This window comes from Dromiciops gliroides, chromosome 5 (assembly GCF_019393635.1).
Source record: "Dromiciops gliroides isolate mDroGli1 chromosome 5, mDroGli1.pri, whole genome shotgun sequence".
In the NCBI taxonomy this organism is placed as follows: Eukaryota; Metazoa; Chordata; class Mammalia; order Microbiotheria; family Microbiotheriidae; genus Dromiciops; species Dromiciops gliroides.
This window is the reverse complement of record NC_057865.1, coordinates 63709333-63734350: the sequence shown is the minus strand read 5'-3', so window position 1 is coordinate 63734350 and position 25018 is coordinate 63709333. Positions and strand designations below refer to the sequence as shown.

Sequence of the window (25018 nt, the reverse complement as noted above, 5' to 3'; positions counted from 1 at the left end):
TCCAAGCACCCAGACTTTTACAAAGAAATAAATAGAGAAAAAGTTGCTTCTCTTCACTTCCCCTTATAGTTTACTGAGTGGGCAACTCTTTCTGACTCAATCATCAATCATCTTTGATGCAGTTACATAGTCAACAGGGTACAATAAATGATTTCTGCATCATCCCAAAGGTTGTCTTTCAGTACCAAATCAGTGTATATGATCTCTCCCCAAAGAACTAGAGCATACATTCCCAACTCCTTGGCAGATACCCCGGTCCAGCAGGGGGGCTCCCCTGATCATTCATGTTGCACTCTCCTGATTACCTCTATTTCATATGAAAGAGGTGCTAATGATAAATATTCTTAATGAGAAATGAATCACTGAACCAGTTGGAAATTCTCAGAAAGAAGGAACATTTAATTGTATGCATCAGCTCTTTAAATCTTCTAAGGACAGTATTGTACAGGTTATTTCCATGAGCACAATCAAAAATTATTTCATATAGGGCTACAAAATTAGAAATGTATAGACTTCAGGCAAGTGAACTATTTCTTACCAGGTAATAGATACAGTCAGCCATGACCTTTATGCTAATCCCATTTTCTTGCTCATAAGTCTTGATTGTATAGAGGAAAAGAAATTCATTTCCATTTTTAAAAGAAGCTTTGTCCACATAAAGCAAATAATTTCAACAGAGAATGAAATTAGGGATGCCAATAATCTTACTAAGTTATCAACTGTGCTACCACCTGAGGTTAGATAACTAAAATAGGTGTCGAAAAGTCTGTCCAATAAAGCTTATGCATTTGTTTCATAATATGATAAAGTAGGGGGCAGCTAGATGGCACAGTGGTTAGGGCACCAGCCTTGGATTCAGGAGTACCTGAGTTCAAGTCCAGCCTCAGACACTTGACACTTACTGGCTGTGTGACCCTGGGCAAGTCACTTAAGCCCCCCCCCATTGCCTGCCAAAAAAACAAAAACAAAACATAATATGATAAAGTAGAAAGAATTCCCTTTTAGGATTCAGATAACTTGGATTTAAATCCTGCCTCTGCAATTTACAACCCTTTTGACCTTGTGAAAGCCATTTGACTTCTTTCTTAGCTTCCTTATCTATAAAAAATAAAGATACTAAACTAGATGACCTCTAATGTCCTCTAATGTCTGCTAGCTCTCTATATGATTCATATGTCATCATTCAGAACCTCTTTACTTTTACTTTACACACTGTTTATAAACCTGTTCTACTTCAAAGAATTCTTAAATTAGCCTCTATGATCACAAAACACATGTTCTATTTCTCCAATGAATCTACTCTGCATCCTCACTATTACATCTTATTACTTGATCCCACTCATTTCATTCAATCGATTACTCTTCTAGATTTCACTTACCTCTGATTTCTTTCCAATACCTTAGATTTTCTTTTTAACGATCTCCCTATTCTGTGAATCCATAGCCCTAAATCACTTTAATCTAACATTTCTCCTAAACTACTAAATTTTTGTAGAAATTGCACATCTATTTAAATTTGGCAAGGCTCTTACTGGTTCTCAGCAGTCCTCTTATTGACTCCCTATTACATTCCCCATGTGGATTGTTCTGGACCTTTCCCATTTGCCTCATTCTTACCCTCCTCCCTTGATTCTCAGTATATGTATTTACCTCCTACTTTTACTGAACTTAGAAGAATTTAGCAGGAGCTTCTCAACTCCCATCCCACACCTCACAACTTGTCTGAATCTAAAACTATCCTTCTCTTGCCCTCAGGAGAGGTGATTGTCTTCCCTTTCTAGACTCTCAAAACAAATTCCAACTACTCATCCTAACATAAAGGAAAAGGTGGGAAAGCGGATACCCAAATGGGACCTGTGTGAGGAGACAGCCAGGAAGTGGCATGGAATCCTGAGATCTGGCAAGTACAATATACGTTAACCACTAGCTGGGACCCAGAGTGAGAGTCTAAATATTCAGTGGGTTGGAGATGGTTGAGGAGCAGGGCAATGGTAAGAAGGTAGCAGGGGAAGGCAGGGGAGATGAAGAAACTGAGGCCCATAAAGACAATCATAGGATCATAATGTAGAACTAGAAGGGACCAGAGAGATCTCCTAGTCCAAAACTCCTTCATTTCAAAGTCTAAGAAACTGAATTCCAAAGAAGGTAAGGGACATGCCCACCATCACGCCGGTAGCAAGTGTTGGGGGTAAGATTTGAACCTCATCCCTCTGACTTTTGAGCCAATGTTCTTTTTCCCATGCAGCTCTAGTGTTTCGAGAGGACTCTGGTAGATCTGAGTTTCTCAAAGATGCCATGAGATCAGCATACTCGGAAAGGTGCATTACAGGGGATAGTCCCATAGCTTTTGCATCCATGTTGGGGCTAAAACAATGCAATGTTTCCTGTTGTATTTGAAACTAGCCTTCACTATATTGCTGAAATCAAACAGGTATGAGAGGCAACATGGTCTTTAGGAAAGAGAATATTAAGACTTGGGTTCTAGTCCAACTCTGCAATTTACTAACTGACAAACATATTATCTTAACAAAGGCATTCACAGATTGGTTCTATCATTGATTCTTTTTTGTGTGTGAGGCAATTAGGGGCTAAGTGACTTGACCAGGGTCACACAGCTAGTAAGTGTCATGTGTCTGAGGCCGGATTTGAACCTCAGGTCCTCCTGAATCCAGGGCTGGTACTCTATCCACTGAGCCACCTAGCTGCCCCCTCTATCCTTGATTCTTTCAGAAATCTTATGTCCCTGTATATGTCTGTGCCTGTGTTCATGTTGCAAAGAGCTTTGATGTAATGATGGTAAGAAGGTATATGTATATACAAGTGTATAGAAATAGATACACACAGATGTATATCATATGTCAATATGTACATGTGTATGTATTCATATGTATATATGCATATGTGTTTATGTGTGTATACATAAATATATACACAGAGATGGATATTATATATAGATGACATATATACATTTGTTGTTGCATAGTCAATTAGTCATGTCTGACTCTTCATGACCCTATTTGAGGTTTCCATGGCAAAGATACTGGAGTGGTCTGTCATTTCCTTCTCCAGCTCATTTTACAGATGAGGAAACTGAGTCAAACAGGGTTGTGACTTATCCAGAGTCACACAGCTAGGAAGTGTCTGAGGCCAAATTTGAACTCAGGTTCTCCTGACTCCAGGGCTGCCACTCTATCCACTGCAACACCTAGCTGTGTATATATGCATATATTTTATCAAACAGAAATTGGTGGTCATCTGCTCTAATCTCTAGTTTAATTCCTTTTCAGTTGTTGCATTATTATTTGATTCTATAAGTGTGAGGAGGAGAAGAAGGGAAGAAGTCCTTAGGATTCCAATGATGAAAAAGTATGGCTATGATGGTGGGCAGTCTCTGAGTATTTCCCATCCTGGTATGTCTGTTTCTGTATGGCATACCTTCTCTTCATGGCATGTATTCAGAGAGGTATTAAGCTGCACATTTTCCACTAGATATATCAATAAATGACATATTGGGTAAAACCAATGGTGACAAAATTCAGCTTCTGACAGTGACACTAAAGGATAATTTGTGAAAGAGTGTGGTTGTCTTGTATAATCTTAATTGATAGAAGTCAGGTATGGCATCCAAATTTTTATTTAAGAATTTGTCATTTGATAAAACCAATGCAACCAAGATTAGAAGGAAAGCAGAAAGCTAGGGGAAAATTTATAGTTGTTGTTTCTGACAAAGGCCTAATTTCTCAAATATATAGAGAACTGAGTCAAATTGATAAGAATACATCATTCCCTAATTGAGAAATGGTAAGGGATATGAACAATTTTCAGATGAAGAAATTAAAGATATTCATAGTCATATGAAAAATGCTCCAAATCACTATTTATTAGAGAAATTCAAATCAAAACAACTCTGAGGTACTACCTCATACCTATCAGATTGCTAATATGACAGAAGAGGAAAATGAAAATGTTGGAGGTGCAGAAAATAATTGGAACACTAAGGCACTGGTGGGGGAGCTGTGAACTGATCCAACCATTCTGAAGAGTGACTTTGGAACTAAGCTCAAAGGGCTATAAAACTGTGCATACCCTTTAAACCACCAATACCACTATGAGGTCTGTATACCAAAGAGATAATACAAAAGGGAAAAAGGACTCACATGTACAAAAAACATGGCAGGGGTTTTTTTTATGATGGTAAAGAATGGAATTGAGGGGAATGTCCACCAATCGGGGAATGGTTTGAACAAGCCATGGCATATGAATGTAATGGAATACTATTGTGCTATAAGAAAATGATGAGCAGGCAGATTTCAGAAAAAACCTAGGAAGCCTTAATGAACTGATGCTGAGTGAACTTTGTTGAACTGGGAGACCATTGTACCATAATAACAGCATTGTGCAATGATTAATTGAGATAAAATTAGATCTTCTCAACAATGCAATCATCCAAGAGAATTTGAAAAGACTCATTATGGAAAATGTCTCCACATGCAGGAAAAGAATTATCGAGTCTTAATGTAGAATGAGGCTAGTATTTCACTTTTTTCTCCTGTTTTTCCCTTTTATTCTGATTATTCTTTCACAACATGGCTAATGTGGAATATATATAACAAGATTGTACTATATCAGTTTGCTTGCTATCTTAGGGAAAGAGAAAAAGTTGGAACTCAAAATCTTACAGAAATGATGTTGAAAACTATATTTACATGTAATTGTGGAAAATAAAATACTATTAAGATAGAAGAAAAGAATTTATCATTTGAGGCAGTCAATATGGCAGAGTAGAAGGAAGCAGTGCAGCTGAACTCCTATCCACATCTTCTCCAACAGATCCATAAAATATAACCGACAAATCATGATGGAGAAAACAAACAAACAAAAAAATCAGTGAGTCCTTTTCCAGGCCAGTTTCAACAAAGTGAATGACAGGGAGGGCTACAGACACTGAGGCCATGATCAAGGCAGGAATATGTGGTGAATGTAGAATTACATTGCCCAGGGAGAGGTTGTGCATCAACACAAAAGGAGGTCCCAGAATCATATTGGCATCCTCAGACCCATACCCTGGCACTACAATTGGGACCGGTGCCAACTGGCAGCTTTGTTGCCTGCTCCCCAACCCTGGGTTGCAGATTTTGAATAGAATATGAAGAGGATCTAGGGGCAGCACATTGCAGCAGTGGTATGCTTTTCCCAAATAGGGAGATCCTGGGTGGTATACTGAGAAAGATGGACATTTAAAAGCCTGCAACATTAGTGATATGGCTCAGATATCCAAGTCTGGAGCAGGGTCTCACTTCCAGGAAATCCATACCAAAGGGCATCCTACAATTTGGCCACTTTGAACCAACAGGGTTTTCCAGTTAACTGAGAGGAGCAAAGTCTAGCAGAAAGACCTACACCCAGGTCAAGAACTTGCAGAGCTCAGATCAGGAGAGCAGTAATCATACTTTCCCTTGAATAAGACCCCTTTGAGATCACTTGGGATCACTTTGGGAAACCTTGTAAGTCTCCAACCTGTCCCTGAGATCCTGGAATAACACAAACATCTACCCTAAGATGGCAGCAACAGAAGCAGCCCAGAACTTCCTTCCAGAATTGCCATACAGTCCAGCTCTAACATCAAGTACAAAGTCAGGAAATAGGCTGGAATAATGAACAAATAAAAAAGGAACCACATGACAATGAGCTATAATGGTGGCAGGGATACTCAAGACATAAATATCAAAGAGAATGACTCTAAAACATGTAAAAGCAATGCTTAAGAGAAAAGCACAGCTTGGGCACAAACTCAACTAGATGCCTGGAAGAGAAGAAGCAAGAACTAAAAAAAAAATTCTCAGTTCTTCCTGACTCCAAGCCCAGCACTCTTATCTACTGCCCATCATAACTGTCTTGAAAGAAAGTTTTCTGTTTTTGATCTAATATTCATCTTGATTACAACCAGCATTTTTGCCAGGGAATGCTTTTGGGAAAAACTTAATAATTAGAGTCCCTACCAATACTACTGCCATTTACACTACAGTCATACCCTGATGATTCATCATAGCATAAACGTCTGTCAGTACAGAGCAACCCTGGCAAGTTCTAACAAAATTAAATCTTCCATTATGGGCTTGGGCATAGTCAACATGATTTTTTTCACTCTATCATCTCCCAAGATTTCCTTCTTTGCCTCCTTTACTCCCTGACTTCCTGTGGCTATGCAATCTCCTAACTATATCACCTTCCCATCAGGTAATTGATTCCTGGAGATATTTATGACCTAATAGCACTAATATCAGCCACTTTGAGGGAGAAATTCATCTCCATCCACAATGTCCTCCAGATTACCTTGTTTATGGGGCAGGCACCTCTAAGCAGTATAGGGGAGGGTGATATGCATTCCACTCTAATATATGCTCTGGGACATTTATACCTTTCTCTTAGAAGATTGATTCATAGTGTACAAGGCATAGCCATTTTTCCTGAGAGATGAATTACAGTTTAGCACCGTAGGAGGTACAAAAATAAAGAGTTCTTGTATTTGTTCTACCACTCAGGAGCTGGATAACTATGGACAAGTGACCACTTCTCTAGGAATTTATTTTATCACCTATAAAATGACAGGACTGGATTACATGGGGCTTAAAGTCCCTTGAAGTTGGGTCATTCTATGATTTTGTCATTCTTAAGAATTTCAAATGTGCTTTTCTATTGAATTTTTAGGAGAAACGTGAGGTTACTGGGGGTCTAAAAATATAGAGCTTTCCTTTGTAGTCTCATTTTTCTACCAAGTTTGAAAAGCAAAAAAGACCAAAAATTAGAACACAAACAAAATTATCCAGAATGTCCTTTGTGATGCTACTTTGCTGTAGAAACTGAGCTATAGGGGGCAGCTAGGTGGCACAGGTAGATAAAACACCAGCCCTGAATTCAGGAGGACCTGAGTTCAAATCTGCACCTCAGACACTTGACCTTACGAGCTGTGTGACCCTGGGCACAGTCACTTAACCCTCATTGCCCTGCAAAAAACAAAAAAACAACAAACAAACAAAAAAAAGAAACTGAGCTACAGATGAAGCAAAGGGATTTTGAGAACTATGCTGGTGGTGGCTGTCCATTGTACTTCATGTCTAGAAGGATCTGGATCTGTCGCAGATGTCACATAAACCCAAGTGCATATTCCATCAGTGACATTTAGCGTCCATGAGAGATACCTCATTATTTACATGATAAGAGAAGACCCTGGAGACAGGGTTAAAATACTGGTTTTGTAAACTACGAACGCCAGCTCCTTTGGACATGTGAATAAAGATGTTGATCGCAGACCCCTGTTTAACACAGTTTTTTTCTAGTTTATATGTGTTATAAATGAACTCAAGCAGAGTAAATTAGAGTCAAGCAACCTGATGGCATCATTAGTAAGAATGACCATCTCACAATATGGCCTAGTTAGAATGTAAGCTCCTTGAGAGGAGGGATCATTTTAGCCTATATCTGTATCTCTATTGCCTTACTGTCTTTGTCAAATGGTAGGTGCTTAATAAATACTTTTTATTGATTGATTCTTTACTCTCCTGAGTCATAAAACCAAAGGGCAGCAATATGCACACCAAGGAATTGTTTAACTCATTTTGGTGTCAGGTCCTTTCAAAGGTGATGAAACCCAGATCTAAGTCTTTCTCTAGTCTGATCATATTCCTCTCCCTTTTGCCTCATTTTAATGTACAGGGCATAGGAACTTTTGCCTTGGTTTCAGAAAATCAGGACAAAAAATTGTGATTCTGCCCCTGCCTTTACATAACATATACAGTATTAGATTCAGTTGGGCAGCTAGCTGGTGCAGTAGATAGAACACCTTCCTTGTAATCAGGAGATCCTGAGTTCAAATCCTGCCTCAGACAATTACTAGCTGTATAATTCTGATCAAGTCACTTAATCTTGATTGCCACCCCCCCCCAAAAGAGGATTAGAATGTAAATCCCAAGATTCTCTGGTTCAAATCCTAGCTTTCCTACTTCTGACCTATGTGACTTAGGAAAAGCGACAACCAGCCTCAGGCCACAACTTTTGTTCTGATGTTCTGCTCCTAAGGCAAAAATTTCTGGGTCCTGTACATTAAAATGAGAGATCTTAGGAGAAAGTAAACAAGAAGAAAAATACAGCAACAAAATATAGATTTTTAAGTATGAGGAAATCATTAAAAGCAAATTACATGTAAGAAAGCAATATATCATAATGATATAAGTTAAAACAGTATATCAAGAACAGGAAATGAGTTCTTTTTTGTTTGTTTACACTTCTGCTTCCAAGGAACATTGCTTAATTGAGAGGTTCCTTGTTACATTCAGGCCTGATCTTGTCTGTTAAATGAAAGTTGGTTGCATTTTATGTGTGCCCTTGTGTTTCCTAAGTTTTGTTTTTCACAAGTAAGTCAGCCTCAATAAATATTGTCAAGAAGTAATGTCTCTGATAAAGTCAGAGGACTGTATTTAAACAAATAACCCCAAGAAGATAAATGTGTATAAAAATACAATTAATAATTTGGTTTGCTTTGAGAATTTTGTAATTAACATATAGCTATATATTATTCTGTAATTTAAATCATATTCCATAAGTTTCCGAGGGAGGAAAAAATTCCTATTCCAGAAATTTGTATTTCTTGGTAGTTATTAGTGAGTTTTACTCTGAAAAAAAATTAATACAGAAATATTGTCAGATAGCCAATTGACTCTATTTTTCTTGAATACCTCAGTTGGTTAGTAATACATAGATAGAATATACACATACATATAAGAGTTTGGTGACTCTGACCTCAATTCTATGAGTGTTGAGGGGTACAAATCCCAACTTGCCTATGCTGTATAATCCCGTGTGACTATTATCCTTTCCCTTCCTTAAATATTTTATAGGAGGTCCATCGGTATTCTAGAATTCCTCTAGAATCCAACCTTATGTCTTCTGATATTACACAATGCTAGGGCAGCCTCACTACCTGTCTATCTTGTTATCTCTAATTTTCACTAGATCCACCTCTTCTCTGTAATATCTACTCATAGCTACAGGGAGCCAAGCATAAAAGTATATCTATTTTTTCCACATGACAAGCTACTCTTCTAGTCTACTATTTTTCTAGATTCTGACTCTACATTTAGTTTTGGTAGTTATCCCTTTTCATATCCTGGCCCTTACATATTTAACAAGCAGTCTATCTATATTTATATTTATTCATTGATTTAACAAATTGAATAGCACAGGTGAGGCACAGATCCCTGAGCGATTCCACCATACACATATCTCTAAGTTAATGCCAGCTAACCAATAATGATTCTTTGGGACCAGTTTTTCAAATGGATTCAAATCCACTTAACTGTACTATCACTGAGCCTTTATCTATTTCCATGTTATCCAAAAGTAAGTATAATAGACTTTTATCACGTTTTACTACAAAATCTCAGTATATCATGCACATCTACTGGTCTTAGGTTTTATTTTGATTTGTTTTGTTTTGTTTGTGTGGGTAGAGATAAGGAGGAGGGAAATAAGACTAGGTCCAAATCTATGATTCTATTTGTGGAAGGAAATCCTGGTGATGCAACTGCCTTTACAGGTGCAGTAGTACCCGAACAGCACTGTTCTGCAACTTAGTCTTAGAAAATTTTCTCTGTAGAGAAGATGTTGTAAAATTGGAACACTAATGCTCTGTTGGTGGAGTTGTGAGCTGAGCCAACCATTCTGGAGTACAATTTGGAACTATGCCCAAAGGGCTACAAAACTTTGCATACCCTTTGATTCAGCAATATCACTACTAGGTCTGTATTCCAAAGAGATCATAAAAAAGGGAAAAGAACTCACATGTACAAAAATATTTATGGCAGGGTCTTTTGTAATGGCAAAGAATTGGAAATTGATGGGATGCCCACTAATTGGAGAATGGCTGAACAAGTTGTGGCATATGAATGCAATGGAATACTATTGTGCTATAAGAAACAATGAGAAGACAGATTTCAGAAAAACCTGGAAAGTTTATATGAACTGATGCTAAGTGAAGTGAGCAGAACCAGGAGAACATTATACACAGTAACAGCAAACATTGTGAAATGTGAAAACTATGACAGCACTTAGTTCTTCTCAGCAATACAATGATCCAAACAATTCCAAAGGACTCATAATGGAAAATATTCTCCACATAGAGAGAAAGAACTATGAAGTAGGAATGAAGATTGAGCATACTATTTTCACTTGTTTGTGTTTTTTCCCATTTTAGTTCTGATTCTTCTCTTCACAATATGACTAATGTGGAAATATGTTTAACATGATCATACTGTATAACCTATATCAGATTGTTCACTGTACTGGAGAGGGGAGATAGAAAGGAGGTAGGGAGAAAAAATTTGACCTCAAAATCTTACAAAAATAATGTTGTAAACTAATCTTGATATGTAATTGGGAAAAATAAAATACTATTAAATGGAAAACAAAAAGAAAATTGCCTATGAACCTAGCACTTCCTGACTGTGAGCTATCTCTCAGATACTATGCCACACTGGCCTTTTAGTTACCCTGTGAAAAGAGAAATGGTGTTGGTTCGGGTGTGACGTTTTCTTGAGGAAGCCATCTCTTGTGATCATTGCTTCCACTTATTCTATTGTTCATGAACCACCCTTTTAACAAATACCCTCTAGAATTTTACCAGGAATAGAACTCAAAGCCACTGGGCTAATAGTTTGAAAACTAAGATAACCTTTAATCTTCTTCAGCCCTGCAACTTTTCAGTGGTACAGTGAATAAAAGTGGGTTGGGCCTGGAGTCAGAAAGATTTGTAGTCAAATTCAGTCTCAGACACTTACTAGCTAAATGGCCCTGGGCCAGTCACTGAACCTCAGTTTCAACATCATACAATATGGAGATAATAAAAAACACCTACATCTCAGGGTTGTTGAGAGTATTGAGATAATATTTCTAAAGTGCTTAGCACTAGTGCCTGTCAATAGATATGTATTATATAATGTTAATTATTATCCTCAGTATTAATTTATTTGGTATTGGTGACATTAGCCATATCACTTAACCTCCCCACCTAGAAAACTCTCTCAAGACTATAAACTGGAAAGAAATTACCATATCTCCCTTCTGAGTTTCTATACCAGAAATTCCCCTACGCAAATAAATCTTTTTAACCTCAGTTTCCTCATCAAATTGAAAAGAACTGGACAACATAGCATTTAAGATCCTTTCCAGCTCTAACTCAGTAATCCTTTTTTCTATCACTCTCAAGTTCAAAGAGCCCAACTCATATTACAAAAGAAAAACATGAAATGAAGCCACCTACTCTGTGTCAGTCATTATGTTTAAGTGCTGTTTTTCTTTCTTATAATTTTTATGTAATTTGATCTTTACAACAATATTACAAGCTAGATAGTATTATTATCCTCAGTCCTACAGTGAGAAAATGGAGGCAAACAAATATAAGTGACTTGTCCAGGATCATATAGCTAGGAAGTTTTTGAGGCCAGATTTGAACTCAGGTCATCCTCACTCTAGACCCAAATCTCTATGCACTGTAACATCAGCTGCCTCATTGTTGATGACTGTTTTACATCCTTCCAGTCTTATTTCTGATTTAAATATATCCATATTTATATGAGAGTTTATTATTTCATACAAACCCTGGATTCCAACTTTCCCCTAATGTATGGTCATTGGTTCCACATATCCTGCACTCTTCCCTTACCAGGGAGAAAGCAACAATTTCAGGTTCAATAGAAGCACACTGAATTATTCATAGTGGTTGCTACTTACTATGGGAATCGGGCCAACCCAAGAGACTCTCAGCCATTTCTTGTTTTTGTGACTTTTTCATTTGGTATTGTATAGAAGCCTTTGGATTTATTGATCTGGAAGACTCCTTGGTTTGGAGGAGAGGAGATGCGACAGAAATATAGATTGCCAAAGTGAAAAGTGGGAGAATAACTTGTGTAAACAGATGAGGCTTCTGAACCCAGTCAATGAAATCACATCCTTGATTAAGAAAGGTACCTTTAGTGAAACAAATGGTACCCTCCTTCTTTCTTTACTTAGTTCAGTTTGTTTATATAATAATAAGTCAAATACTTGACAGAATAGGAAATCAAGGTAGAGACATGTATCCAATAACTTTTACAAAGCCATAAATAGTCAAGGCAAAAGTCAGATCTGCAGACTTGCTTCCAGTCTAAGCCTATACTAGGATTACTAATAAAAAGACAGAACAGTAGAATGAAAAAAAAAAAGTCTGGAGATGTAACAACCCATTTGTAAGGCTTTGGTTGACTGCCTACACAGGGACTGCGTCTCTAAAGACCTTGCGAGTTTAAAAAAAATTTTTTTTTAATTTTTTTAATTTAAAAAAATACCTTGGGAGTTGTTCCAAATGTGGGAAGTTCTCCATGTGGGAAGAATGAGATTAAGTGAGTTAACCCAAGAGCTGAATTGAGGATGCGGTTCTTCTCTTTACAGAGGAGTTTTAGGTAAATCTCTTTTATGTGGGAGAGGAAAGAGAACACGGAGAAGAGACAAGGGAGGTGGTGGGGTGAAACAATAGCACCAGTGTTTGTTGGTCAGTGACATCTACAATTCCCTTTCTTAATCAAAGCCTCCAATTGAAACCAGGTAAAAAGAAGCTCTAAAAGGACAAGGGAAGATGTATATATGGCTGTTTTGTTTGTTCTTGAATCAACAGAAAAGCAGACACAAGAAACCAGTGTTCCTTACCCATATCCCCAAATCCAATGGTTCCAATGTGGGCTTGTTTTCTAACCACGTTCTTTCATTCTTTTAAAGTTTCATCTTACTGAGATCTATCTTAGTTCCCATAAATACCTCTGGTGTTTGATTCTCTTTGCATTTCTCCATGGAGCATCCAACAACTCTAGGAAACCACACAAGTAAAAGTGACCTTTCCTAGGGATGGGCTGAGATCCCAATCCCATCTGTTTCCTGTCTAATTAGGAGTACCATTATAAACCACCAATACACTACAATTCCAAGGGCTGGATTACTAAGGACTGGGGGCCACTTTGAATCTGCCTCAATATCTAGGGTTCAACTTATATTCAGGAGGCCTAGATTTGAACACTAGCCTTATGATTACAGATAAAGTGTTTCATCTCTCTCAGCCTCAATTTCCTCATCTATAATTTTGGACTACTAGCATATCAACTTCCAGGATATTATAAAGTATTCTGTAAACCCGAAAAAGCTGTGCAAGAAATACAAGTTGTTATTATTATTTATATTAACAATATTTGCAGTTGACTTGCATTTTTACAAGGAAAATTAAATTATGTCACTTAGGGAACTAAGTGAGATCATTTAATTTTCCTTTTAATTTTGAAGGTGAAATGGCATGATTTCCCCTAAGAAAATTTCCTGAGAAATTAACTCATAGCTCAGGACAACTATTCTTGGTATATCATCTGCTTTCCTTCAAGAATCAATAAGGAACAGAGAAAGAATTGATGGAGTTTGAATACAGATCAAAGCACACTTCTTTATTTTCTTTATTTTTCTTGGGTCTTTATTTTGGTCTATGGGTTCTTTTACAATGTGACCAATACGGAAATATGGTTTGCAGGACTACACATGTATAACCTATATCAGAGAGGGAGGGAGAGAATTTGGAACTCAGTCTTTTAAATGAATGTTGAAAATTGTTTTTATGTATAATTGGGGGAAAATAAAATACTATTTTTTTTTTGGTGAGGCAATTGGGGTTAAGTGACTTGCCCAGGGTCACACAGCTAGTAAGTGTTAAGTGTCTGAGGCCAGATTTTATTTTTTTTTTTAAAGAATTAATAGGGGCAGCTAGGTGGTGCAGGAGATAGAGCACCAGCCTTGGATTCAGGAAGACCTGAGTTCATATCCGGCCTTAAACACTTAACAATTACTAGCTATGTGACCCTAGGGAAGTCACTTAACCCCAATTGCCTCACCAAAAAAAAAAAAAAATTAATAGGGAGAAAAAGGCAATTCCCTATTAGAAAAACTCATAATATACTGGCTCACTGAGTATATGAAAAAAAAGTTCTGGACTTGACTCAAATGACCTCACTGGTTCTAACTCTATGATATTGGGCAACTCATCTGAGCTTTCCAAGTCTCAGAGATGTCACCTGAACATGAAGATAGTTGTGTCATAGATTCAAATGAAACAATGGGGATGCCTTTATAGGTATGAGTTGAAACAGATAATCATCAATAAGATCCCTTCTAACTCTGAAATTCTTAACAGAAGAACAGTTTTTTTGAGTCTAACCTTCTGTAAGCCTTAAATTCTATACACGAAATCTTTGCCAACCGTAGCTTAATTTCTCCAATCTTCTCCATGGGCATAGTACCAAATATGAATTATTTTATTTTTTTCCCTTTTCTGTACTTCTCCCAGTTTTTATTCCCTCACATGTTTTAAAGCCCTGAACTAGACCCCTATAGACAAGGAAAAGTAAATCTAGGACTTCAATGTGAAGATCACCACAAAATACTTCAATGAACAATATTCTCAGAGATATGCAAGAGTAAAGACTTATAATAGCAGTACTAGCCTTGCCTCCTTACTTACTTACTTGCTCATTTACTGGGGTAGTAGTTCCCTTTGGGAAAAAATAAAAATTAAAAGATGCACATAGATTGAAGGCAATTTTGTGCAATCTAATCATTTTGGATACCATGTCTGACATGAGCCACCTGTTGATTGTGAAGTTTACAAACTCAAATGAATTGTTTTTCAATTAAGTAAATCCAAGTGGCATTGAGGCTGTCCCCTAGACATATGGTTTGGAAGAAATACTGAGAATAATTCAGTTCATTAAATAAAAGTAAGTTTCTGCTCTGTTTAAGCCTTCAGAAGGATAATTCTTCACTGTAGTGTTTTCCAAAGGACACACTGCCACAGGGGAAACACTTCAAGCTTTACTTACTCATTCAGATTTCCCACTTGAAAAGGGCTTAGAATTCTAATCCTAGTATAAGAAAAGAACTATAGATCATATAGCTCAGAGTAAGAGAGAGAAAGGTAAATGGCACTACTTTTTATTAAATTGTCTACAAGGTTTTGTTCATGTTCTGGCAAGGACTAGTCCTTGGGAAAAGGGTTTCTAGGTCTATAGATAGCATTTTCTTTTTAATGCCCACCATAAACTCTCCTATATTGCTAAACTCTCTTCCCAATCTGAAGTGCCTATTTTATGTTTCTAGTGTACCTCACCACCCATACTACATTTCAATTTAAGTTTCCATGGCTAGAATAAAAAAACCTTTAAATATTGGTAGGAGGAAATAAGAGGGCATTGAAGAAGAATGGGGAGGCAAAAAAGAAAACCAAATGGCAAAGGTGATCGAGAGTAGATAAATCAATGATTTCCAGGGCAGGTAAAATGGCAAACCATGAATAATAATTCTGAAGGCAAATCCTAGTAATTAAATTCACATATAAAATGGGTATAGGATGGTCAATATCCTAAGTATTCTTATAATCTGATAATAAATGTTTATTGATTGATTGATTTGATCAATGTTGTTATCTGTTCCCCCCAAATAAGTTCTTGTCAGTCTTAAAGAAAACTATACTACTTACAAGGAGAGATGGAGATTATACATTATGTATACACACATGCATGTATGCATACACATGTGTGTGAATACAAATACATGTATATATGTATACATGTATGAATGCATATGTACGTATATATTCAGAAATCCAGGATGAACAGTCACATGAGCTATATATAAACATGTTATTGAAATATCACAGAAATGCATTAGCTCAAAAAAAATGGAAGAGAACATCAACAGTCAAAATTTAAAATACTGACTTGTTCAGGATTTCTCTATAGGAATGTGGTATTTGCTTATACTGGAAAAGCCTATACAATATGTTCTTTCCATGGCTTACATCAAGCAACTCGTTGTAAAGACAAGTACAGAAGATGGAAGCAAGCTCTAATATTCAAGGAGATAACTATAAAAATATGGCAAAGTCCTAGAAAAAAAATATGATTGATACTCCAAACCAACTGAGTACTGGTGATAAAAAGCTAAGGGTCACTCAAAAGGCTAATACTCCTATGTATGGCGCTCCCAGCACTTAGAGCAAACTTGTGGTGGAGGAACCATGGACCAGGGTTGCCTCACAGTACAGACATTCATGGTAGGTATAATGTGATTAGATTACCACAGTATGGAACAAAATGACACTAATGAGATCACAAATTCATTGTATTATCAGACTACTGATAAACTGAAAAGGATAAGTGACAAGATCTTTAGGGACCAGAGATTCTGGCCTACTGTGAGTGTGTTAAAGAAGTCAATGATATTTAGCCAGAGAGCAAATAATAAAAAATAAAAGAGGGGGGACAAACTAGCTTCCAGTATTTGAAGGGACTTGTCATGTGTAAGAGGATTTAAACTTCAACTGTTTGGTCAGCAAACTTAGGAAAAAGGCGAAGAATTTTAAAGGGGCAAATTTATGGCTCAATATAAAGAAAAGGCTTCTAACAATTATACAATTTTCAAAGTAGAATAATGTGATATGAGGCATGAAATGCAATAGTTTGAACTTAGATACATCTTCAACAGATCAGTCAGTCAATAAACATTTATTAAGTACCTGCTATGTGCCAAGAACTATGCTGAATGGAAGGGATACAAAGAGAAAAAGGCAAAAGACAGTTTCTGTCCTCCAGGAGTTCAAATCACCTAAACCTTCTGCAGAATGTTGTTGCTTTGGTTAATTGCTTCTATAACTCCCCTGTATATTCTTTTTTTTTTTTGGTAGGGCAATTGGGCTTAAGTGACTTAGTCACACAGCTAGTAAGTGTCAAGTGTCTGAGGCTGGATTTGAACTCAGGACCTCCTGAATCCAGAGCTGGTACTCTATCCACTGTGCCACCTAGCTGCTCCTCCACTGCATATTCTTTACCAAAAAAAAAAAGAATAAATGATCTAACCTAGGCAAACAGTTTTTGGAATTTTACCTTTCCTAATATTATCAAGGTAAAAACCTTGGTAATCCAAAAATCCCATGAGGATTGTAAATGTAAATGATTACTCCTTTTTTTTACCTTATTTTTTAAAAATCAGTCAGCAAAAACAAGTACATATGCTACTCAAATGTAAAAAGAAAATTCTGTTTATTCAGAACTTGATGAATAAATTTCCTTGTTAATATAGGTAAGCTGTACAGAGGTGAAATTTGGCTCAAGGCAAATAGAGCTTTGTCTCAGAGTGAGGAAATCCCCCTTACAGTGACTGTAGTTACTGTATCTCATGGTACAGTTATCCTGCCAGCCTACAATCACTGCTATTTCTTTCTCCTAATCCCCCATGAGGACAAAGACTAGGACTTTCCCCTTATCCTAGTACTCATGATTGACTTCCCCTTGAAGTACTATCATCCCTTCCCTTGAAATGATTTGCCTTTGGTGAAAAAAATCTCAGTTATGGATCTACTTTGTATGAGCTCTTAACTTTTTTCCTAGTTCCATAATATACACAGTCAAAATGAAATAGGCCAGATTCTTTTGGTTTTGGCAGGGAGGGGGGGGCAGGGCAATTAAGGTTAAGTGACTTACCCAGGGTCACACTGCTAGTAATTGTCAAGTGTCTGAGGTTGGGTTTGATCTCAGGTCCTCCTGAATCCAGGGCCATTGTTTTATCTACTGTACCACCTCACTGCCCCCAGTAGGCCAGGATTTAGAGTGAGAGGAGCTGTTGTTTAAATTCTAGGTCTAGATATTTATAACCTATGTGACCTTAGCCAAGTCAATTAATATTTCTGTACCCCAGCTTCCTAATCTTTAAAATGAGGAGATTAGATTAGATGACTCTAGAGTCTCATACCTTCACTATATATGCATCCATTTTAGTAAATATTCACACAAAAATACTGCCTAGGGAGATTTTTGTTATATTCTGCTGTTATTTTCATCAGAAAAGCTTGAATGAAAATGAATCAAGTCATCATTTAAATTCATGACACTATAATAGTTAGATAGCAAAATCAGTTTCCAATCCATACTGAAATAAGGCACTGGGATCCTCCCACAGCAGGGGAAAGTAATAAAATTTGAAATAACCTGTGAAGCTTGAGAGTCACAGTTCCAATAAACAGTAGCAAAGCCCAGAAGAGCGAACCCATCTTAGAGGAGTGCGAGCGAAATGTGCCTGTGCTCAAAATATAAAATGATAACCTATGGGGGAAAAAAGAGAAAGATCAGACCTTCAGATCAATTATGTAATGGAAAGAAAAAGGCTGATGGTCTGGCCACAAGAATCAATAAGCCACGATGTAATGTCTTAGATGAGAATCTGCAATTGAAATCAATAGCACTTCAGACTCAAATCTTACATGCAGCTATCAAGATAATCTCTTTCAAGTATCATTTTAATCATTCACAATCCCTGTTCAAGAAGCTAGTGGTGGCTCCTTATTGCCTGTCAGTTCACATCTAAGTCCCCAAGTTTAGCAAAGTTCTTTCAGCAACTCTCTGGAGCAGTAGAATAGAAAGCAGCATTGAATCTGGACTAGACTTTCAGTCTAGAGAGATTCATGCTCAGATACTTGCCTGCTAGTTATAATTTATCTAACAAGGGAACAAGTCTGTCTGTCTGTCTCTCTCATCTCTCTGTGTGTCTCTCTATACTCTGTCTCTCTGTCTGTACTGTCTCTGTTCTGTCTCTCTCTTTTTTTTCAGGTTAATGAGCGTGATTAAGTGAGATTGCCCAGTATCACACAGCTAGTGTCAAGTGTCTGAGGCCAACATTTAAAACTCAGGTCCTCGTGAATCCAGGGCCAGTGCTTTATCCACTGTGCCACCTAACTGCCCTCAAGGGACAAGTCTCTTAACCTCCCAGGACTCAGTTTTCTCATCTGCAAAATGGGAATGACAACAACAACAATTCCAGTGCTGGAATGAAGTTGCACTTAATAAATGTTTGTTGCTTGCTTGCTTTAATTATTTCACAGGTTTGCTATGATAAGGAACATATCATGAAATGAGATAAAATGCTTTCCAACCTTAAAACATGACACAGATGTCAGCTATAATTATTATCACCTGTATGAATATGAGACTCACAGACAGAGTGGGAGAGACAGAGAAGGGTTCAAAGACAAAGAGATCGTTATGTACCTCTCACTGTATTCGGTTCTAAAATTTGATGATGAAGGATTTATAACTTTATTAGTTTGGGTACACCCTCTACCAAATACCAACAGATCATAACATCTCTACAACTTGGTAAAGATCTTTGAGATTTGTCATGACTACATTGTGATTAGACTCAGGTTAGCTGGAATTCACTTAGACAAGAGAATTTTAGTTTATTATCAGACCCATGTTAAGTGTTATAAGAGAAACAAATTAAATTGAAGGTGTAAGTTTTACCTTCAAAGTGAAATCAGTCTAACTTGGAAGACAAGTTATACATCTTATCTAAGAAAATCTTACAAAACAACATAATCTTACAAAACACTAGAGGGTACTGTCCACAATATGTATAAAATATCCCCATAATAGTTGAAGGATCACAGAGTTAGGCAACTCAAGGAAACAATCCTGAGGAATAATCTATATCTGTTTATATATTTATATATATATATATATGTCTACATCTATATCTACAACTATATCTTTATCTGTATTTACCTGTGTTAATACCTACATGTTATGTCTGTGAGTTAATGATGGCATAGAAGACAGAGCATCAGCCTTAAAATCAGAAGGACCTAAGTTCAAATTTTGCCTCTGAAACACACTAGCTGTGTGACCTTAGGAAAGTCATTTAACCACTTAGTGTCCCTAGCAATTCTATAATATTATAAACTGCAGAGGAGTTAACAATCTGAGTCAATGGATATTGATTCCATCTCTCTCAGCTACTTTAAAAAATGCTGAAAAAAAGCTTTCTTTTAATTAAAGAAATTTTAGTAGTGCTTTAGCAGAGGGAACATTTGAAAGAGATATTTCTATACTTCATTTCTTATTTTCTTGACATGTCTCTACCAATCCACCCAACCAGGTCCTTTTTCCTTTAAACAAAAATTACTTTGCAAACATCTACAGATTACCCTTATTCTATGGGAGGTCTCTTGTAACAATATGTAACCCAAACTCCAATGCCCATTGGCACACGACTCTCTCCATATTGGTGGAGATAATTGTCCTATGCCCATGGGAAGGGTGGGGTGGGTGGAGCAAAAGGAAGGAGAGATCTCTTCAGGTTTTTCTGGCTTGCAGGTTTAAGAGAGAAGATGGAGAATTCTAACCTTTGAGCAGAAGCAAAAAGGAGAGGAACTGGAAATCTCCATGTCTCTAGCCCCAGTTTGCTATACTAAAGACTTCAAGGAATGTCTACTTTGGGTGAGATCTGGGACTCTCTTGGTTGAGTTGACGTACCTTGCTCCCAATGAGAGAATGCTTTCATTCTATATAAACATACATACATACTTGTATATACATACATATATACACAGACATATATTCTCATATGTATACTTTCTCTGATTTCTCTTTTTGCTATTGACTTGGATACAAAAAGATATGGATAAAAATATTAAATGTTAATATTTCCAACGTGTGTCCATTGTGAAACTGTTATTTAGGGGGAAGGAAGACAAGCCTTGGATATAGAGCTTTGGGTCCTCCCTTTCCCCATTAATAAATAATAATTTGTAGCTTAACTTGAACCTTAAAATTATATCCTCTAGAAAAATAACATTTGAGAGCAAATAGATATAGTATCCCATTACACCCTCTCTGAAGAGTGCCAGAGTGGCCAACCTCTCATACACATATGCAGGCATGTATACATACATACATACATGTGTGTCTGTCTATATGAGACAGGCTTATTACAAAAATAAAACCAGAAAAACTAACAATGTTGTAAACTTATCTGAAATGTAACATTCCACATCTCTAGGACCCCTTACCTCTCTACTTTTAATTGCTTTTTGATGAACAGAAATTTATTTTTCTCTCCTCCCCTACCATCCAACCCTTTAAATCCTTAAACCATTTAACAATTACTTCTCAATGAGGCCCATTTTCCCTATCCAACTCAACTTCTTCACCACTCTTTATCCTGCGTGGCTTGTTCTTCTCAATCGTTTGCTATATCTGGAATGTCTCCTATTGTCTAGCTCTCTCCTAAAATTTATTTACCACTTCGGTAACTGGTTCAAGACTAGCCTTCCCTAGAAAGCCTTCCATGATTCAACCAAACTGACCCATGTCTACTTAGTTTTCTCTCAGGCTATATCCTCACAGCTTACGAATAAACAGAACCCTCCCTATAGTTTTACATCGCTTTGCAAATATTCCCTCCATATTTTCTGCATTGTAGGTAGGTCATCTCTCCCAACTAGACTGATAGCTCTCTGAAGACAAGAACAGTACCTTCACCTTCATTGTGTCCCCCTACAGTACATAATATCCACCAAACAGTCAGTGTTCAATGGATGTTCCTTGGTTAAATTTTGAACAAAAGCCCTGATTAGTTTGACAGGAAATCTTTGAGGGGCCAGTGAGATAAATCTCAGCAGAGTTGTCTAAAACATTGTCATAGCAAGAAAATAGACTCTCTCTACTACAGGGATGACAGTTATTTAAATTGTTTTTATATCATGAGTATGTATATTAAGTTAAATGAAATAGAATTGGGAAATATGATCTTTTGCTGAGTAATTTTCAGTCAGGTCTAACTCTTCATGACCCATTTGGATTTTCTTGGCAAAGATACTAGAGTGACATGCCTTTCTTCTCTAGCTCGTTTTATAGATGAGGAAACAGGCAAACAGGGTTAAGTGATTTGCCCAGGGTCACATAACATGGTCACATACCACATAGGGAAAATATGTAGAAATGATTATTTGGGGGGTTTATTAAAAATATATGTAACAAGTATATAGTAAATCTATTTTAAATAATAAATAATATAATAGTATAAAATATATTTTAAAATATATTAAAAGTATATAAATATACACTAGCTCTTTTATGGGCAGCTAGTGGCACAGCAGATAGAGTATCAGGTCTGGAATCAGGAAGATTCATCTTCCCTAGTCCAAATCTGGAATCAGACACTTATTAGCAGTATAAGCCTAGGATCACCAAGAGTCAGGCATGACTAAAACAACTAAACAACAAAAATCAATTTTACAGATGAAGTCATTCCCCTGAGTCCAAGGACATACCGTGAATGACATTCCTAGTAATTCTATTATATATTATTTTCCCTTAATTTTCTATCAAAGATTTTGGCATTAATCCCAGAATTAACTCTACAAGGGGGGAGGAGAAAGACTTGGGAAACCTGTAGGTAGAGATCACAAAAGAAGATCAAAGATTGGGCTCTAGGCATAAGAAACTGACAATCAATCCATCAACAAGCATTTATTAAGCACCTACATAAAGTTGCCTTCGTATACCCCAAGGCTCCAAATCACTCAACTTCTATGTTCAGATCCTTTATTTAAAAAAAAAAGCCTAAAATACAGATTTTATTTCTATATTTTAAAATTCTTCTAACTTGATCATTTGGGTTAAATCAAGAATTCCTAGAAACTTGTTAATATTAATCACCTTCAATGAACAAGTTATAATCTTTTTCCTAATATTATTCAGTTTTAATATAACAACTATATTTCTCATTTGTTTGGCTTTATTTAGAGGCTCTGAAAGTCACATATCTATTGTTTTTTTTTTTAATTTTTGTGGAAATTAGGGATTTAATCTCTATAGGAACTCCTAGAGTGAAATGTGTTTTCACAGATGCAAATTGGCAGTTAGCTTGTGACCTATAACCTTAGAGATGCCATGGAGCACTGAGAGATTCAATGACTTGCCCATAGTCAGAAAGTTATTGTAGGTCAGAGGAAAGATTTGAACCCAAGTCTTCCTAACCCCAATGTCAGCTTTCAATCTACTACACTGTGTTGCTTCTGTTTGATGCTAAAGGACTTGTTGTTCTTGTTTGCCCTTCTTTCTGAAAAAGGACCATGACATCAGGGTGATGTCATGACTTGCAGTGAATTGGATTTAAGTGAGGGAGGGCTGTGCAAAGTCACAGCCTCACTCTCTCCTCCAGAGCCATATGGGTACAGTAGTGAGATATATATCAGGACAACTAGAGATGCCCAGTATATTTTTGGCAATTAGGGTTGTGACTTTCTCAGGGTCACACAGTATGTGTCTGAGGTAAAATTTGAAATCAGGTCCTCTGACTCCAGGGCTAGTGCTTTATCCACTGTGCCATCGAGCTGCCCCTTAAATGGAAGGGGAAGAAAGAAGGACTATGAAGGATTTAGAGAAAGTAAGTTGTGTTATATTCCTCTTGTGTTGCTCATAAGTAAATTGATGAGCTTCTCATTCAGTAAGAAATACCAGGTTGGAAGAAACAGAAGATCATCAAGAAGGGAAGGAAAAGATGAAAACTTTTGGTAGGAGAAGAAAAGTATGGGCAGACCTAGAAAAAAGAGACTCTGAAAATCAGCTCATGCTTCACTCCCTGTAGGAAAGAGCTTCTAAAGAAGCAGGTAGAATTTTTTTTAAATCAATGGAAATAGCCTATTGATAGACATTATTGAGCATTTAGTGAAATGGAACATACTTAAGTGTATGCGAGTTTTTGGTTTGGTTTACTCTGAAAAGTATTGTTATTAATTACATTCCATTTTCCCTGTGAATTATCTTTTGATTACTCTAGCCAGAAAATTTTTCTTCCTTCCATTAAACTCACATGACTTTACCACTTAACACCCACTACTTTGTATTGTAATACAGATAGGTACGTGTCTAGAGATTGCCGATTGGTGCTGTAGATAGAGTGTGTGTAGAGTTGGTAAGGCCTGGGTTCAAATGCCCCCTTAGATATTTACTAGCTGTGTAGCCCAGGACACTCCAAGAATAACATTCTTAGTAATCCTATTATATATTATTTTCCCTTAATTTTCTAGAGATAGTCTATCAAAGATGTTGGCATTAATCCCAGAATTAATTCTACAAGGGGAGGAAGAAGACTTTGAAAACCTGTAGGTAGAAATCACAAAAGAAAATAAGTGACTGGCTGTAGGCATAAGAAACTAACAATCATTCCATCAATAAGCATTTACTGAGCACCTATACAAAGTTGCCTTTGTATATTCCTCACTCAATCTCAGTTCCCTCATCTGTAAAATAGGAATAATAATGATACTTATCTCTCAGGACTGTTGTAAGGATCAAATAAGGTAACAGATGTGTTTTATAAACCTTAAAGTCCTATATAAATACCAAGTGACATAATATATTAACATATTGTACAATATACAAATCTATAGAAGTTAATCTATACAATCTATTAGTTATATGGGACTTTATATCATATTATATTAATCATGTGCTATACTATATTACATTGTATTATATTATATTTCATTTTAATATATTTCATTATGTTAATCATTTTACACCAATGACCTAGATTAATTTATACTATGACATTATTACATAATGACGTTGTTATTGTTGAGTCATTCAGTTGTGTCTGATTCTTCATAACCCCATCAATTATACTGTCTGTAGGGTTTTCTTGGCAAAGGTACTGGTGTGGTTTGTTATTTCCCTCTCCAGTGGATTAAGGCAATCAGGGGTTAAGTGACTTGCCCTAGTGTATGTCCGAGGCTGGAATATTATTGTTATCATTCCTCAAGTGCATAAGCTCCTAAAGGGAGCTTTTGTCTTAATCTTATTTGTGACCCCTTAATTCCTTGCACAATGATGTGACCCTATGAGTATTTCTCAAGAAGTAACTCAGATTTTAGTTAATTCAATAAGGGAAAACTAATTGTATAGATACCTTGGATCTGAGGCTCACTATTTGGGATCATTCTATGAGGGTCTTACTGCTCAGCTTGTATTGGTTCACTGCTACTTTGAGGCCACAGAAGTAGCTTTCAGGTGAAAGAAAATTATTTGTCTTTAAGACCCATTGCATTGGATGGCAGAATTAT

General features: G+C 36.7%; 1 protein-coding gene across 1 annotated transcript in view; it reads right to left on the bottom strand.

Moving 5' to 3' along the window:
* GPR158 (G protein-coupled receptor 158) overlaps positions 1 to 25018 on the bottom strand; it is a 441872-nt gene that overhangs the window by 62488 nt on the left and 354366 nt on the right. The window contains 2 exon segments of the mRNA XM_043967006.1: positions 18102 to 18127; positions 18129 to 18215. Of these exon segments, the coding sequence (XP_043822941.1) occupies positions 18102 to 18127; positions 18129 to 18215 (113 nt within the window).